General features: G+C 38.0%; 1 protein-coding gene across 2 annotated transcripts; it reads right to left on the bottom strand.

The window, feature by feature from the left end:
- Nucleotides 1-692: 692 nt before the first annotated feature.
- On the bottom strand, nt 693-17002 carry LOC109044593 (aspartate aminotransferase, cytoplasmic). 2 transcript variants are annotated; one of them, XM_019062410.2, is made up of 9 exons: nt 16747-17002; nt 15867-16030; nt 9251-9432; nt 8649-8757; nt 7890-8107; nt 6778-6928; nt 6260-6425; nt 1970-2112; nt 693-894 (listed from the first exon to the last, which is right to left on the bottom strand). In XM_019062410.2, exons 2-9 carry the CDS (start codon nt 15979-15981, stop codon nt 752-754), a joined length of 1227 nt encoding a protein of 408 aa, XP_018917955.2. In that variant the 5' UTR covers nt 15982-16030; nt 16747-17002; the 3' UTR covers nt 693-751. The 2 variants fall into 2 exon arrangements, with proteins under 2 accessions (XP_018917955.2, XP_018917954.2); XM_019062409.2 differs by having other exon boundaries at nt 694-894; nt 15867-16037; nt 16747-17001.
- Between the last annotated feature and the right edge of the window lie 2853 nt (nt 17003-19855).

Here is a 19855-nt window from a genome sequence, read left to right as displayed (position 1 = left end):
AAGTTATGCAGAAAAGAGCAAAGCCTTATGTGAGTATCGCATGCAACGATCACTACACGAATTTCATTATGACTCCTGGATGCAACTATTCGGGCTCCATGGATGTCCGTGTTGCATACCCACAGAGTTGAAGGCGTTTTGACTGTCCAAGCATTCACCTCTTCACCCGCGGCGCCAACGGCAGCGGCTTTGGTGCGAGGATCCAAAATGGCAGAGCGCTCATAGTTCTTCGTTTATCCGACAAAAAAATCTCTTAGGCACGAATTGTTGCCCACAGGTGTGGGATATCAAAATAGAACACCATTTTACTGACCAATAAATCACCCATCAAATAACAAGATCTCCTTCATTATTAAGATCTCCGAGCCTTCTAAATTTTTATTTTTCGTCACAATTCGTTCTACCTTTCTACCTCTAGATGAGTCTGCTCTATTCAGATTTTGGAAACATGACCCATGTTTTTTTTTTTTTATTCTTTTTTTATGTTACACGACAAGTTGTGAATTATCCCATTTAAACAGTGCAAATGTTCATTTTCTATCACAATGCGTCCTAAAAATATACCGGGCTTATTTCATGATTTTTGCGGCTATCGACAGAAGATGGTTTTAGATGAGCCCGCTAAATTCAGATTCAATTACTCAGAGAGCGCGAAGCGTCTCTGGGGTTGGCCGCGTGGCAGTCAGGGGGCGTAGCCTCTAGTAGGTAATCTTATATCGAAGATCGAAGTATATTCTTGGTTAGAATCATTCTATCCTTTCGCATTTAATACAGTATCATGAATACTCCAGGCGACGTGGTCCAAGTTTGAGGGTGTCAGCGCTGCGACGTTCATCCTCCCATTTTCCAATGTATAGACATGGTGCTTTTTTCTCAAGTACTCAATTTGAGCAGCTAGAAAAAGGGGTAAAATGTCGGCTGATTAGCGAGTGTGGTGTGAGGCAAATACATGCATAGGTACTCGGATTACTCAATTAGCTTTAATGCACTTCGAGACATCACGAAATGGGTTCATTGTAAACGTTTACTGCAGCAAGAGGAAGAGTTGATTTTCCATGAAAAAAGAGATAGACCCACCTGATCAGGCGCAAATTTAATCATCATTGCGTAGATTTACTCATCAATTATTTTTTTCAACAATGTGAGATTCTAAAATTCTAGATAGGGCGAATTTAAATTTGACAAGTAATGTAACATTTAATACACGATGGGCTTTGTTTTCTAATTCATACTGCGATTATCCATGATCAATATCACTGACTGCGATTCAACATTTTTGGGGCCATGTGTGGTAGGTGCAGAATGTGGTGCGCCCATCGTCTCTCAGAAGCAGTGGCGAGGCGTGAATGATCGAATATCGACAATTCCCCATTTGAAGCTATGGTAAGTAATCGATTATTAAGGTGTTCATTTCGAACACCCTATTAATCGATCCTTTTCCATGGGTTTAAATGGCAGATCAATCGATATATCACAAAAAACGCCACGCCACTGCTGGGAAGGAAGATTCAATGGTGATCTTTCCCTGCAGATGGGAGTCCGGGGGGCCTCCTTCGATAAAATTTGAAATTTTAACCCCTCTTAAACGCAACTTGAAGAGTTATTTCGGCACATATTGTGAGGGAAAAGAAGGAGCCTACAATAAACTGTTCACTACAAACCTATGGAAATCAAAGGAAAATGCTATGGTCGAAACTAATTAAAATGTTTATGTGGAGGGAGAGGGAAAAAAACTTGGTGGTGCAGGCCTTGGCCAGGTTCAGCCAAATGGTAAACCGCCCTGAATAGCACCAAGTTGTAATATGAATACTATTTTGACTCGTATTCGAAAAACAACGTATGTGTCATAAGTTTCCCTTACTATTTTTATGAATGAACCAGAAGTAATAGTTCCATATTGGAATATGTCGGTCCATAGATACCTGGAGAATTAATAAATACGTAAAATTACGATGGTACTGGTACTCACGTGCTAGGCCAATAAGGCAGAACATGCCTCGCTGGGATGTAATATGGTCCCAAGAACCTGGAGTTTTCAACGCTTCTAATCTCTTCTTAAGACCACTCCTCATTGCTATTATTCGATTGAGCATAGTTTTAACGCAACTTTGCCTGTCAATAAAAAGTATGGAGGGTATAAAAAAATGTCAGCGCTCCCATCACATCATGTAATTCCGTAAACCCATTCTTTATCTCAAAATTGCGCTAGGATTGTCGCGCCAATCGAAATTCTACCCCTATATTAGCTGCTAACCGTGGTAATACGTTTTTTTATAAACAAAATTCAAACTTCCCGCTCATAGAAGGAAGAATAAGGTTCCTTGGGTTAAATTGCTTGCTAAACGTCACTATGACAGTCTCGATTATATGAAAATATGGCAACCTCAATCTTGACTCTTTGGCTCAACAATAGCTATACCTTTACACTTTGAACAACACAGGGTAGGAAAAAACATCGCTCGATTGAGTAGTCTGTTAAAGCCGTTGTAGTGCGCCATTTGACTCGCGTAGAGTATTGTTTTTCTTGTCACCAGGCAATTTAAATTTCCCGTAACCAATGTACAAAAAAAACCTTAATAGCTTAGCTACGAGTTGATTTCAGTAGTTTTCGTTGCGCGAATCGTGTTCTACGTGAAATTTTGGTAAAGAATCATGAATCAGGATGCTTAAATTCGTACCTTATTGAATGTCCATTCAATCTAAAGAAGCGAGCGTAGGGAACTTTTCAAACTTTTCTCGGAAAGAATGTTTCATTGGAAGAAACAAGGCAATGTTGGAATGCTCATACGGCGTCGAAACGCAACATGGGTCTAAGTGTCATTATTCTATCGAACGCGAGTTCGAATAATCGCGGCAAACACATCACAGCCCGCGCTCTGGCATTGCGCCTAACAGTGCGGTCGGCCTGACACGCATGTTAGCGCCTACAAGACTGCATGAATACTTCTCGCATTGCGCCAAACGCGCTGCAGTCGGTCAGTTAGCGTGAAATGCGTATTATACTGTGGAAATGCGTCACGCATTGCTCGCACAGCACGGTGCGTGCTTTGATCGTTGTAATTCCTTGTGTTAGATCCACCACGCACGGTGTGGTGGACACAATATTCAAACAGTGTACGACGCGAACTTGCAATCCTCAAAGGATCGTGGAAATTTTACAGCTTTCCGTTAACTTTCCCACTAGGACTACCTGTCATTCTTGACTCTCTGTTCCGGTTTCTACCACAATTAAAGGGAAAATATGTATCCTCATCGTAACGATTTAGAAACTTGCCTTATGTTGAATTTTGAGCGTTCACCACGTTAGTAGTGTACGCTCTTTCCCGTCGTTTTGCATCGGATATGTTACTTATGTATCCATTGGTAAAGGCCCGCACTGCTCCATGGGAATCGGCGTCATTTTTGGTGGCGGAAAGCAATACCTAGTTTCTAAATTTTTTTTATGTATCATTTCTACCTTTTTTCTCCTATTTTGTCCACTTTATGTAATGCCTGTAGGCTTGTCTTTGAGAAATTAATTTCTTTACGTTTTAAAACTCTGCAACGTACTTTTATTTAATGACTCTTTCAAGGATCGTTCAAATTTTTTGTCGTCGTATCAGTTCTAGCGAAATCTTTGGGTACAAAGTACCCCTTCACTAATGACCCCTATATTTTACTCTATGATGACGAGACATTTTTTGTATATATGTATGTTTCCTATGTTACGCTCCACGTTTAGTTCAACAGCGTCTTGCAGCGCTCTCTTCTGTCCGCGCAAAACCACTTTTACACATTGACGTGAGGTGCTACGGTGAACGCTCTCCAACGTCTTAACGTTGGAACCGTCGTCTTGTTTCTGGTTACATAAAATCCTAGGAGGAGGAGGAGCAAAAAATCCTATTTTCATCGTTACGTATTTTATAATGTTGAAAAATGTCAAGTTTTAATAAGATTACCTACAGAAATCTTCCCCTTTCTTGTGTGTGCAATAATGCATATCGACGGTAAAAATACCAAACCACGTATCTCGGTTTGCGACGTCGCAGACTTCCTGTCATACTTTATTTTTTAAATGAAAAACTATTTAACGTCCAGCCTTGAAAATCTCTGTGATTTTTCCTCTTCGCGCGGAGAAAATTCTGTAAAAATTTCAAGGAATGATATTGATTTGGTCTACTTCCAAAAAATAAAATGTGAGCGTAGATTTTTAAACACCGCAAACGAGATACGTGGTTTGGTAGTTTCACCGTCGATATCTCAATATCATTCTAACTACAGTGACGTGTGAGAAATTAATAATGAAGCAACCCATTTCAATAACGGAAAGCATAGGTACATCTTGATTTGCTATTACTCGTAAATTTTGTTCATTTTTTTTTTCTTTCTCTTTGTTAAACAGGGAATCGTAATGAACAATGACACAAACACAGCACATATTGTGTGTGTGCACATATAAACCCATATTAGCGCCTGCGTGACTGAAGAAATACTTCACGAATTGCGCTTAACAGTTCGGTCGGCTTGACGCGCATATTAGCGCCTCTAAGACTGCTTGAATACTTCTCGCATTGCGCCAAACGCGGTGCACTAGGGTAGCCCAATTATACACAGCAAAATTTATTTTGCGAATTTTTTAGGTCTTACCCCCTAGAACTGTTCCATTTGATCAAAAAACACTCTCTGCCAAGTTTCAGCCAAATCGGATAATATTAACCCGTGCCGACAGAGCCATCTTTTTTATATGGGATTTTACATTGAAAAATACTTTTTTCCGGAAAAATCCATTTTTCGAAAAATGTGTAATTTCTAGAAAAAATCTGAGGTCATATTCGGCTTCAGCAGGAAAAATTGAGTGGGGAAACATGTATTGGACACTTCAAAAAAAAATTTTTATCCCTCGTTATAGCGGCGAAACAACTGAAACATCTAAAAAGCGCTAAATAAGGGTAAAATGACGGTGATAAAACTCAAATAATTACGTACGTCTGCATCTGAAAAAGAAGCTCATCATATGGTAGGTGTTTCGTAGGTACTTTTTTACGCTGAGTCCGAAAACGCTATCCATTTTTCTCTAGTTCATCAGGATTTTCCGGAAAATCGATTTTCTTGTATAAAAAGAGGGTTTTCCGGGGAAAACTCAATTTTCAAGATATGAACCTCAACATGTGACGGGTGTGTTTTATGTGTTTTTTAACGCTGAGTCCGGAAATGGTGTCAAAGTTGCTCCAGTACATCGGGCTTTTCCGGAAAATCGATTTTCTTGTAGAAACAGGGTTTTCCGAGGAAAACTTAATTTTTAGGAAATGAACGATCGACTTGTATTAGATGTTTTTGGTGTGTTGTTTAACGGTGAATTCGAAAATCATAACCGTTTCCCTCTATTCCACTAAGAGTTTCTGAGGAACTAAATTTTTCCCGTAAAAAAGGTAATTTTCCAGAGAAAACTCGGTACAATCGATTTCCCGGAAAATCCAGATGCACTGGAGCAACTTTGACATCATTTTCGGACTCAGCGTTAAAAAACACATAAAACACACCCGTCACATGTTGAGGTTCATATCTTGAAAATTGAGTTTTCCCCGGAAAACCCTCTTTTTATACAAGAAAATCGATTTTCCGGAAAATCCTGATGAACTAGAGAAAAATGGATAGCGTTTTCGGACTCAGCGTAAAAAAGTACCTCAGCAACACCTACCATATGATGAGCTTCGTTTTCAGATGCAGACGTACGTAATTATTTGAGTTTTATCACCGTCATTTTACCCTTATTTAGCGCTTTCTAGATGTTTCAGTTGTTTCGCCGCTATAACGAGGGATAAAAATTTTTTTTTGAAGTGTCCAATACATGTTTCCCCACTCAATTTTTCCTGCTGAAGCCGAATATGACCTCAGATTTTTTCTAGAAATTACACATTTTTCGAAAAATGGATTTTTCCGGAAAAAAGTATTTTTCAATGTAAAATCCCATATAAAAAAGATGGCTCTGTCGGCACGGGTTAATATTATCCGATTTGGCTGAAACTTGGCAGAGAGTGTTTTTTGATCAAATGGAACAGTTCTAGGGGGTAAGACCAAAAAAATTCCGACATCGCCAAATTTGGGCCACCCTAGCGGTGCACACGTACACTTTATGCAGCACAGAATCTTTACATGCGCATTTCAAACAACAACGTTTTTTTCTTTTTTTTCTTCCTCTGAAGTATCTTAATCGAGGTACTTCTTGGCTTTTATCGTGGTTCTATAAAACAGTGAAAGGCATGCATAAATCAGTACCTACCATTCTTGAAAGAGAGCTGGCTTTTTTAAAACGGATGCAACAATCCTACTTCCATGGAGGGGCGGCACCAGATAATTGCCCTCAGCGATGTTAATCATCTTGGATGCTATATGAGGCATTGTATGGGCACAATTTGAGACAATAGTGAGGCTTCCTACTCGTTCACCTTCAATGCAAACATGTTATAAGAGCAATGAGTATTACATCCGTATTTTTTTATTTCCTTGTGAAATTCCAAATGATACTTTTCAAATCTATTTTTGCATAAAGACGTACGGCTATTGCTACCCGGGACGGTCATAGGTATATTAAATATTTTATCATGTAAAAGGAAAGTCGTGAAAGTGTTTTCCCTCTCATAAAACAGGAATAGCTGCATAAATCTTTACAACATTCAAATGCGCTACGTTTCTGTCCGAAGCAAGTCCCTGCAAGAGTTGGGAGTTTCAATGATCCCAAGAAATTATATAACCACCAAAATGAACGCTAAAAACTTGTAACAGAATTTTACAACTTACCGTAAAGACCAAAGTTCTTAGAAAAAGATTGCGCGCACATTAACTCGAAACCCTGGTCAACGAAATAGCGAACAGTCTCTGCATCTTTGTCCATATCACCAGACGCCAAACCTTGATAAGCTATGTCGAAGAATGGGAACAATCTATTTTTCTGCACATAGCGAGGAAAGGAAACAGAATAAATAACTAGTGCATTTAAAAAAAAAACGTGCTTACCTCTAATAATGCATCGTCATTTTTGGAATGAATGGTTTTGGTTCCTATTCATTCCTATTCCATTTCTTTTAATATTCGCATGTAATCTGCATAAAAGTGGCAATGCACTCAATCAAATGGCGCACAGTGGATTGAGTCAATCAGAGAAATTGGACATGAAATTTTTGTCTAAAATTGCAAATTTTAATGTTATTTCGCCACATTTTAAAGTTTACGGGGTCCTTCTAGCAGCAAATTTCGCAAGGATACCAATGGAACCATTTTTAGAACCACAAAGTTTTGTATAAACGTCGTTATGAGCTTTTAAAGTTTCCAATTTTGTCCGACCTCTCCTTTGTGATTCGATCCACCGTGTGGCGTAGCATCTCAACAACACAACACAACACAACACAACACAACAAAATGGCGGAGAGGGGCCTAGCCTAACATATTTAGAGTGGATTGGTCTGTGATACCTATTATTTAATGCTCCTGATGTCAATTCACGGAGGACGATACCTACTCGTTTTTCTAGAATTTATTCTTTCAGCGGTAGTGTAGTTTTCTCAATAAATTGATAGTTGAAATTTTGGTGAGCGAGCTCATTCATCTCAACAGTGCTCATCCTCTTTGGAGAACTTATAAACGCGCCTACACGGAAAACGCCTGTGCGCTTCTCCAATGCGAACGTATTGGAGCTTTCTCACTTGTCTATAATTATCTTTGTTAGTTTCAAAATACGGAGTGTGAAATTGGCAAATTGCGCGTTGGAGAAAATTTTAAACTTCTCTGGTGTAATTCAACGAGATTTTTGTGCGATTTTTTAGATAGAGAGTCTTTTCTGTTTGTTGAGTTTCTTGTTTACTCATTTCGATGATTTGAATAAATGTTGTTTAAAACGTGAATTAAAAATGTACCTTCATGAGGGAAGCTATTTTTGCCCACTGTTCGGGGGTAGGATCACACCCAGTCGGGTTATGCGCACACGCTTGGAGTAAAACGACCGAATTTGGCTCTGCCTTTGACAAATCCTCTGAAAGTCCATCCATGTCAATGTATTGTTTCTCCGCATTCCAATATCGGTAACAAGAGCTTTTCTCGAAACCTGCTTGCATGATTATGATTTCGTAGGCTTCTGAAAATTCGTAAATTGAATGCAAAGAAAAAAAAATTCAAAATACAATCAAACGCAACCCTACGAGGTATCGTTCTCCGAAAGTATAAGAAACAAAGGAAAAACAATACTATTTTTTTTTTTTTTAAATTTGATTTTGTCATCTGACAAGATTGAATATTGAGGAAACATTCGATTTTGGATTCAGGAGTCGCGCAATTTTTTTTTCCTTCCTTAATTCAGTGATGATTTTCGGAAGAAATCAGCACCTCCGGGCCTTCAATGTATGTAAAATACATTAAAACAATAGTTAGTTGACATTCCTTGAGATAGGCTGTAATATACTAAAAATGGATTATTTGAAACATTATTTAAATGGAGAATAATTAGCGCTGACAATTTTTTATAAGTTCCTCTCTGTATAGTGCGGTATATGGAAATACGCTATAAATAGGTATCGCAATTTTGAAATTTCCCTTTGAAGCATATATACGAGATTTTTGGATCGTTAAGTCTAAAAAAAAGTAACCCCAAGCTATCGACAGAGAGACGAGAGACTTACTCCAATGGGGGTCAGATAAGTAAAAGTGTGAGCGTCCCAAACACTTCTTAAGGAACTGTGCACCGATGGAAAGAGCTCCAGTACCACCCAATGTCTGAACGCCCAACGTCTGTAAAAATATGACCATCGGGCTGATTATTGAAATTTATTATTATAGACAAGCTATAGACAAAGAAGAATAAGCGAAAATGGAGCAATCCGATCGGAGAAAGCGGGAAGTTGAAATGAACAAAGGAGGTAAGTAATAGACTATGAAAAAATCTAAATCATCCCTTGAGGTTTTCGCAGAAATTTTCTTCGCGCGAAGAAGTAGAATGAGTCTATAAGAATTGCCGTTGAGTTGTTTTCCATTTAAAAAAATGAAATTATGACAGGGAGTCTGAAATGTCACAGACTGAGATATGTGGTTGCGGACTTACATCATCGATATACTACATTTATAACATACGAAGGGTCAAAAGGGAACATTTTTACTTGAATCGGCATTTATGCGATAAATTTAGGTATATTTTTTTCATATTTATTTTATATAGGTTTAAAAATTTCCTTTGTTATAAGGGGTGACACATCATCGAAAAAGTGTTGGGAAACTATTCTCTTACCCTCTTGTCTTGAATGGCGACGGAGTTTTCGCCCAGTAGTAAGGAAGTGGCGGCATAAGTAAACTCGCTGGAGCCCAGAAAGTGTTCAGACTCATGAAAGGTATTTTCATCGTTCGCCAGAATGATTTCAGTTTTCCTGACCACAGGCAAAACCCATGGTTTTCCTTCGTCCGTACGGTAAGCTGAAGTCAGAGATAATAGTTTACCGACCGTCAATTCTGTACCCAGAAAACCGATCGGTCACATCGACTTAATTTTTCAACTGGCTGCTTCAGCTCGCTTCGCTCGCCTCCACGCCTGCGGGCTGATTATTGAAACAGATAGACAAAGCAATAGACAAATAAGATATAGGGAGTATGCAGCTTTCCTATTGGTTGAAATGGGTGGTTCCTATAGACGAAGGGAGAAAATGATGGACTAACTATCAGGTCCCTGGGTTGCTGTTAGTTAGTCTATTCCTTTCCTCCTTTGTCCATTGCAACCACCCGCCTCCTCCAATAGGATCCCTCCAAATCCCTTTTGTTTTATTTGTCTATAGCTTTGTCTATCAATTTCAATAATCGGCCCACAGGCCAGGGAATCGGGAATCCGCCCCCTGGACCCCTCATCTCGATCACTCGCCTCGGCGCGCACCCGCCCAACACGGAAATATTTTAAAAATATTGCTGAAATATTGTCAAAAACATTTTAACAATATTTTAACAATATCGAAATAATATTGCTGCAATAGTTTGTTGTCCGCCCCCCTGACAATATTGCAGCAATATTGTCAAGGTAATATTGATAATATATTTTAAAAATATTTACTTGCGATGAGGTTATCATATTCCATATCCGTGTGCGCGCACTCTAGGAGACGTCTTTGGTACTAATTTTCTTTCTAATGTACACATGCGTCCAGGTTGTGGATCGTAGAGTTGTTACTGACCTTAAAATCCGCGCCGTCCTAGTCGGGATTAGAACCCACGTCTCGGGGTGGAGTTGATATCCGAAATCCAGTACTTTACCACCAGACCAACCAGGCTTGATGTAGATGGGCCCGTAAATTCAATCTCTTAACTATCGCACAAGGTACACTCTACTACAGGTATGGACAAACGGGGTGCCGAAGTGGCAGCGCTGAGAAAATCGGCGATCGAGTGACGTATGAAGTCGTACCGTCCATTTGCCGCACATGCCATTCGCAGTCGTACTCTCGATGCTGTCAAATCTACGCGTTTTGACGACTTTCTAAAATTCCATTTGTCCATACCTGTAGTAGAGTGTACCTTGACTATCGCAGGCCTCTGAGTCCGTAATATGTTTGTTTATTGACGGATTCTTATAATATTTTACCAGAATTTATTATTTATTATTTATTTATTATTTTTTATTTCATCCTGTGATTTGTGTTTCAAAGTCTTTATTAATTGTACTCAACATATTCCTATTCATGTATTACAAATTTTCGTTTTCTTTAACTCTCTCTCATTTTTACTTTCTCGCTCCCATAGGGTAGAGAGGAAGTATTGTCATCCTCCAAAAAAAAAAAAAAAAAAAAAGTTGAAATTTCATCATTTCTAGACGTTTTAAGGTCCCAGGAGTAAAAATAACCATACTTGAAAAAATGTGTGTCCGTCCGTGTGGCGTCCCCCAAATCTGTCTACAGCGATATCTCAGAATCTATCTGTTCGATTTCATTCAAAATTGGCACAGGACACCATATCTATGGTCTCCTTATGCACGTCCAACGATTTTGAGGTACGCTAAAATTTGGGGGGGCTACGCTCAATTGTCCATTTTTAGCAAAATCACACGGAAAGCTCATTTTGAAAGACTGTAAATTTTGAAAAATGTCTTTAATTCTTTAACAATGGGCATCAAGCACATCACCTGGGTCATTAATTTAAGTTCCAAAAAGATCTTTGGACTAAACTCAAAATTCAAGAGATACGAGGCCCAAAAGTAGGGCACTTTGCTCCGCGAAACAGCTCATTTTCAAGGACTGTAAATTTGAAAAAAAATAAAATAAAATGCCTTCAATTCTTCGAAAGTTGGCATCAGAGCACCACCTGGTTCATTAATTTAAGTTCCTACGAGGTCTTTGGACTAAACTAAAAATTGAAGGGTTACGCGTCATATAGCGAGGAGAGCACTTCGGTCACACGGAGAGCTCATGGACTGTAGATTTTGAAAAAATGCCTTTAATTCTTTGAAAGTTGGCTCAAAAGCACCATCTGAGTCATTAATTTAAGTTCCTAAAGGATTCATGGACTAATCTCATAATTGCAGAGGGGCCGATAGGAAACGCTCAATTCTCTGATAAATGAGTCGGAGCGCTTCTAGATAATAGCAGCAAACGCTTTGAGTCAGGTGAAACCTAGGAATTCAAATGCATTATATAATGCATCATATACTATTTCCAAAATTACTCCGTAGGTAATCACAAAGCAAAATTAGACAACTAATTAGATACATACTCACATTACAAAGGTACTATGAATCATCAAGCTAACGCCAAGAACTGACACTTAGATCTTTATTAAAAACTAATATGTTTGTTGTTAATGAATTTAGAATCCCGGCAGATTCCATCTTTTGCGGTTCCTTTTTACGAGGTACTAAGCACAAATATAATGTAATAATTCGGCACAAATATGACTGATTTAATGCTTGTTAATGAAGGAGGTTATAATTGTTATAACGTGACGTTTGTTGACTTGTCTCTGGTTGACGTTTGTCGATGGCGCTCTCTATTGTTTTCGCTTTGAGTTACGGGGATACGCGGTAAGGAGATGGCGCTCCTGGCGGGCGTGTCGTGAACCTTCCAGCAGGTAGATTCGCCCGCCAAATTTAAAATTTGGGAGATGCTAAGCGAAAACCGTTTAGTTTTAAGACTATTTGAACATCGAATAGTCATTCTACCCATTCAAGTAGATATTTGATGGCTTTTGACCGTGCTTAAGGAGAGATTATAATATAAAATCGTATCTGAAGTATGATGTCAATGAATCTAATGGATCCTAATGAATCGTAGAAAAGCTAAGATTTTTACGGATCGCCATCTTTGACAGGAGACTTAGTTAATCAATTACATATTTAATTGAAGATGCCTCATAAAATCAACAAGTCGAGTCCGAATATATGAATTCACCACATATCGCGAAGACATTTACAATGAAGTTCAATGGTTTGAATAAAAATTTCATAACTATTATCCTGTGATCAAAATTCCAATCAAACTTTATGATTTTGTAAAATTGGCAGTATTTTTCTAAATATTCCAGTAAAAGTGTCTATGCCGGCGCGAAGCGCCGGCTCGAGCGAGAAAGTCCCGTGCGGTCCCCGCACCAATCCGCTAAGCGGATGGGGGGGCGAAGCCCCCCAAATGCCGGCGCGTAGCGCCGGTACGCGGCGCGAAGCGCCGCGCATAAATTGGCCGGAGGCCAATTTTTTTCTTTACCAAATTACTGTTTTTTATAATTGCGTCTTATTCCAGTTTTAATTATTTGAGCTTTTTCCTAGTTTGAATTTATGTCGATGTATTTATGTTATGTTATTTATTTTTTTCCCTTCTTTTTGTCTTTTCTTCCCCCCCCTTTCTTTTTTCTAGCGATTGATTTTAGTAAGTTCCGCAAAATAATTGGTAAACAGAGCAAAACCATACGCTAATTTGGCAAACATTTTGAAAATCTAGCAAAAATTTTAGCCATAATAGCATAAACTAGTAATGTTAATTTCGCAAAAGTATAGTGCCATTTTCGCACAATAAAATTACCACTTTTGCAAATTGTTTTGTCGTTCTCGCCACGAGGGTGGGCATTTTAGCAAAAAAAGCAAATTGCAGAAATCGCAAACCATTTTTTGCCATTTTAGCAATTAATTTTTAAATATTACAAAAATATTTATAAAATATTTTTAACATAATATTAAACAAATATTTTTAAACTAATATTTCTAAAATAATTTTAAAATATTTTGTAAATATATTTTACAAACTGTTTTAAAAGTAATTACATAAATATATTTTGTAAATATATTTAAAACATTTTTATAAATATATTGTTACAATATTGTCATAAAATATTTTAGCAATATTGTCAACATATTTCTGCAGTGTATTTAAGGAAATATTTACATGACAATATTGTTTCAATATTGACAATATTGCTGCAATATTGTTGCAATATTTCGTGTTGGGCGGGCAGTGGATCGAGTCAATTAGAGAAGTCGGACATGAAATTTTCAACTACAACTTGCAAATTTTGATGTTTAATTTATCACGTTTTAAATTTTAAGGGGTGCTTCAAGAGGACAATTTCACGAGGAAACCAATGGAACCACTTTCAGAACCTCAAAGTTGTGTATAAAAGGAGTTATAAGCGTTTAAAGTTTCCAAATTTTGTCCGACCTCCTCCGTTGACTCGATCCACTGTGCGGCGGTTCCTCCTAATTAAGGATCACAAAGTCTCGACTTACCTACACAGTTTTATTTATACAGAAGAAAACTGTTCCAGTATTCCTGGCACATTTACATGAGCAGGGAAACGAATGGCACATATTATGCTAACAGAAGAATCCAAACTTGTGTTTCTTCACGTGGAAAGGTATTCCAAATAGGTATAGACAGTGAAACAGCGAGACGACAATGAAGTGTACTCAGCTTCTTGATAATATAAAGTTTCTTCAATTTTTTTTAACAACTTGAGTTAGCTCGTCGGAAGTCTGGCGACGCATAGTGCGGCCCTCAGTGGACAACAATAAAAAATTCACAACTCGACATTTGAATTTTTATTTTGGAGTTTGTCATCTTGAAGACATTTCTAACTCACGATGATGGTTCCATTTCAAATTCTTCGCTCAAAACTACTTCAAATGTGGGTAGAAAATGGGCTGGAAATGGGTCGAGAATTACTGGTCCATAAGGAATACACGGGAAAAAGACATCAACTTCAAATGAAGATTTCTCACTTGAAACGCAAAATGCTCTGGGTGGTTGACATTTTCTTAATCCTCAAATACCCAACTTCAATTCTACCAAAAAGGTCTTGCGACTTTTTGCGACTATCAGATATATTTGAAGTTAAAGTTTGGATATTTTACGTTAATTTTACATTGTTAACATAGGGCTATTCGAGGTTGCCAACTTCAAATGAACTGTTCTTGGAAATACGCAAAAAATCCTGAGATATAACATTTTTTTATTCCTCGAGTGTTTTTCTTTGATGGTGCCAAAGGGTTTTCCTATGTCGGTGCTACTATCTTTATTTTTTAAAGTCAGGTGTCTTTCACCAATTTTTGTCCGCATCGTCCATTAAGGATGCCGCACTGTGCGGCGGCGTGCTGCCGGCGCGGAACGCGCTTTGGCGCCTACAAACCTAAGAGGATACTTCACGTATTGCGCAAAGCTTGAAGTATCCCCTTAGGTTTGTAGGCGTCAAAGCGCGCTCTGCGCTGTCCGCCCGCCTGCCGCACCGCGGAGTGCCACGACGCGACGCCTCAAGCAACTATTTCACAACAGAGATGTTGCACTAAGAATGTAAGGCATCCTTTAGGAGTACGGAGCTTCCTTGCAAAATAAATCAAGGTACTATACGGCACAAAAAGGGAGCGGTAGTCCAAAAACTCACTAAGTACAAGCATCCGTATTTAAAAGCGTTTAGCATAATTTTTTAATTTCATTAGAGAAAAAAGTGATTCGATTTTAAGGTGTCAAGTTCAATTGGCGTTCATATGTATTACATCGATCAGGGAAAAAATATAGCCCAACTGTAGGGCTAATTTGAGGGTACCAACTTCAAATGAACTTTGCTCGAAAAATACGCAAAAAATCCTGAGACATAACATTTTCTTATTTCTCGGATGTTTTAATTTAATAGTGCCGAAGGGTTTTTCTATGTCGGTGCTACTCTCTTCATTATTTAAAGTTAAGTGTACTTTACCGATTTTTGTTCGCATCGTCCACAAGGATGCTGCACTGTGCGATGGTGGAAACAGGGCTCCGTCTGTCAGCGTAGTTCCCTCCTAAATTTTTCAATATCCTCTCATGCTTCTTTTTTCAATCAGAAGTATAAAAGCGACACAATGCCTTCAAACTCTCTAGGAAATCTTTCCTGGATTACGAAGAATACGAGCACAAGATTTCTAAGCATAACGTTGCTCACTTTATTCTTGATAAAAATAAAATAAATATAAAAATTAAGCAAAAATGCAGTCTGGCTAATAGAGAATTTTCAGGTGTCTGAAATTTGATGCACGTAGTGTTTAAGTGGAAACTACTGAGTGAACTGAACACGAGGATACCCTTGGTTCATGAATTAAACAATTATTTGAAGAGATATGACAACATGATCTAATCTACTAAATTACATGTGTTTAAACGGGAAATGCCGCCAGATGACGTCACTAGGCGGTGCATTTTCTCACTTTTAAATCTATTTTTATACGATTTCCCATATTAGAAAAAATTATAAAAAATACTGTGAAATCAGCTCTTTAAGCACTTTCAGATGAAGCAATAAAAAATTTGCATACAAATTCGCCATTTTCGTGAAAACCGTTCAAGCATTAGTAATAATGAATGTAAAATGAAAACGTATGGTTTAAAGGTAGTTTTAATTGTGCATAATGGCCTCACCTCCTTTAACAAGATCCACCTTCTTCTTGTAAGGATCGTTGCAAAATTCCTCGTGCAATGCGAATATTTCATTCGGTATTCCAGGCTCAATGGAGGAGAAAACCGAAGAGGTCATTGTCGAAAACCACACCTTTATTGCTGGTGACTGGTATGAAGTGAAATTCCTGCAAACTTCTCGTGAATTATATTTTTGGCTCATGGTTATGATGTTAAATCAAGGTGCACTTTCCCAACGTAAAAAAGTCGAACATGTACTTACGTAAGCCTCCCACTCATATGGGCTGGTTTGTAATTTATTTAGAATAGGATCTTATGTATTGACTGAAGTAAGAATGATCGCAATAAATTCCCAATATGATCGAAGGATTCTTGCGGTTTTTTCAACAACAAGTTATTGCAATTTTATCGAACCGAAAACGATATTTATACATCACGAAATCGCTACACCGCTGATTACTGCCCATTTTCAGAGATTTTTGGAAAAAAATAATGAGTGGTAATGTCGCTTAGTAAAAATGAAGCTGTCTTATTAAGCGACAGTCATTAAGTAAAACAATAGTCAAAAGTTTCACGAAATGAATCTATTAAATTGGACGAAGCTCAACTCAAATCACCTGAAAAATTATGAACAGCCCACTAGCATAGAATACGATTCTGCAATAGAATTTCACGCGAAATGAGTTATATGCTGGAATTTTCTAAAATATTAAATTTAAGGATATAAAGTAGTGCTCATTTCGATGTTGTATTAGAAATAAGAGATATATCAATTTTTATCGCTCGCGTAAAACCAAAAGTAGTGGAAGACATACCAATAATCGGAAATAAACTGAACAGTTCAGCAAATAACTTGCGTTAAGATATTACAAAGATTCCTTACCTCCTTTGGCAAAAGCAACCTACTCCTTAATTTATTCGTCCATGCTGTCAGAGAATTACTTCCATCGCCAAGTTCACCGTCATCGGCTTAACATCCGCTTCGGTTCAAGATGACTTTGGTTGTTGGTAAGCGATGTAAAAACAGAAAACGAGAATTTTTCATACAATGGTTGCACTTGAAAATTGTCAATGCGTTCATTGTGTTTTCACGTGAAAATTCAAGGTGTAAACAAGCACAATGCTGTTCAATACCTCCTAACGTGCATCTTATCTGTTTGTGGTCTATTGTTGAATTTTTAATTTGAAAGCTACCAGTGCCGTAAGAACAATTCAGAAATAAACCTGAAAAATGTAATATTTAGAGGAAATCTGATTAGCTTACGATATGGAGAGGTCTTGGCTTTTGATACTTTCAATTCGTCTTAGTTTTACGCTTCGTGTTGAATTGTTCTGTTGCCTCGCTTGCGTTAATTGCCTTGCCGTGATTGCATTGTTGGAAGTTATTGTGCTCACATTTAATTTAGCCTCAGATTTGAACCATCCACTCGAGTATCATGCTTCAGCCAAAGCGGTCACTTTAGAACGAGAGATGTGTAAAGTGCTGTAAATCTTCGCCTCTTTTCCTACTCCCAAGTAGTAGTGATCGCGATAAATAGCGATTTTATCGGTTGGTTATCGCGATTATATCAGTGGCAATATATCGAGATATTATCGCAATAAAAATTGCGATTTATGGCGATTAAATCGCTACACATCACAATTTTTGGTTAAAATAATAAAATTGCGATCAATTTTCGTCGATAAAATCGAGATTAAATCGCCATATATCGCGATTTTTATTTCAAAAATATCCCGATAAATGGGTCTGTTGCACTCGGGAGGGATTTGGAGTTCAATGAGCCATTCCTATGTAAATTTTCACGAGAAAACGGTTGGTGTGGTTAAAAACATTCTTAGTTTGATATTAAAGCTGCAAAAGCTAAATAAAGTTCAAAGTTCCAACGGAGGCCTCTCATTGGTCGTCTACGTCACAACCAGCAATCTTATTTCCCGCCGTTTCGACGCACCTGTGCTTCCCCATAAGGAATTCAAAGTCGTTTTTCTAAAACGAATTTCGGTCGATATTTAACTTATTTTACCAAATTTTCTTGCAGATATCAGTTCTTCACATCCTCTACTTTACATATTTATCAACGAATATGTTCAAATCGCATCATATTAAAGTTTAATACATGTAAGGAAGTCCCGAAAGTGTGGTTATGTCTCCCTTTAGGGGGTTTTGCTGGTCAAGTTGATGCTGTTTGCTCAAATACATCAACGCATGTATTAGATATATTGTGTAAAACCAAGTTTGTATTCATTATTTGACTCTTAATGATGACTTATTGTCCCAGTATTTCAGTGCAAATGATGTATGAGTGAGGTATTCCTGATCTGTCCTGCTTACTGCAACAGCTACCTTTCATTGGAAGTTTTAAAAATATGATGGAAACTATTGACTTAAATATTTACCCCCGATATCATACCTATATAGTTTTTGTATATACTCTTTGCATCATTAGTTGTAAGTAATTATTAAAATACCATACATTCATCCAAACAGGCACTGGATTAATCGGAAGGGTAATAACTCCTCAACCGGACGGGTGATTAAGGACCTCCAACAGTTCATAGCTGGTGCTTGGTTGGCAGAGAATCTTACCTTATGTAAAATTGATGGTATTTTCAACTAATTTACTTATGAGCAGACAGATTTAAACAAGTGAATATGTTCAAATGAGTACGTTGATCCCTCAGCTAGTCAGCTAGCGCAGCTGAGCAAGAAACATTTCATGCAAAAAAGTAGAATCTAATGATCCAATATCCAATGAATTAGATTCAGAAAGCTGCATCATGCCACGGCAGATAGTTCCTAGGAATAAGGAACCTAAAACTACATTATATGAGAGTTTTACCGTGAGAACAGGACTTATATGTATCCCAGATAAGATTGTAAACTTAACCTCACTTTCGTGACATGCTTTGATGCATCGGAAATAATTAAATCATCTGATGTGATTTGTAAGTTACTAGGGATGTTTTTATCAACTAGAGAGTATAAAGAGTCTATTATCGCAAGAAAATTTGATGAATACGGCCTCCAACAGTCTGATAATTCCTTTTGAAAATTTGCCTCTCGACCCCTTATGGGGAAATCCATGTATTTGTAAAATAAACAAACGTGGGGTATAAGTTGTGACGTCACAAAATGGCATCACTCTCCCGTCATTTGTAGTTTTAAATTTTCCCGCCAAAATTTTTTGAACTTTTGGGTGCTTTTTTGGGGTGTTTGGGGGGTCCAAAAATTCTGGGAAAAATTCATGAAGCTCAGAATGATGCACTTTATTAGAAAATGAATTAAAAAAAGTAGGTGCAACAGACCCCGCGATTTTACCCCGATAAGGTCGAGGATAATCGCTCAGATGTTGATGATCCTAGCGATTTTATCGCCAATAAAATTGCAGTATATTTCGATTTTTCAGTTGAAAAATGCTCTTTGGGCTGCTAGGGAATAATGTCAGCCTGTACCGATAAACCTAAGGTTTTTCCCATGAGATCCCTATTGTGAATTAATCAAATTATTAAACCAGAAGTAGGTATGATTTTCTTCTTTTACAAATACATGCCATTTCCAGGGAAAGAGAACCTTATAGCTTGATGGTGATATAGATGGAGAGAATATCGCCAACAGGCTATGAGTTTTGATTAGCTCCTCCATCCTGAGCCTCATGGTACGGCGCGGGCGCGCGGCGGGCGGGCGGCCAGAGCGGACCGCGCATTGGCGCCTGCAAACCTAAAGGGATACTTCAAACATTGCGCAATGCGTGAAGTATCCCCTTAGGTTTGTAGGCGCCAGTGCGCGCTTAACGCTGGTAGCATGCCGCACCGCTGTGTTAGGCTGTAGTATTTAAGCTCGCGGAGTCAGCGTTTTTCAACTCATGATTTTGAAATGTTTGCACACTCTGCATGGATTATTCTCATTTAAATTGATGGGGGAAAATATGGATTAAAGGATAATATAATGTGTGTTTTGTAATTATTAAGCTGGTTCCGTGTCAAATTCAATGATC

The sequence above is a fragment of the Bemisia tabaci genome, chromosome 8 (assembly GCF_918797505.1).
Source record: "Bemisia tabaci chromosome 8, PGI_BMITA_v3".
Classification (NCBI taxonomy): domain Eukaryota; kingdom Metazoa; phylum Arthropoda; class Insecta; order Hemiptera; family Aleyrodidae; genus Bemisia; species Bemisia tabaci.
Note: the sequence above shows the minus strand (reverse complement) of the source record. Positions and strands in the feature narration are given on the sequence as shown.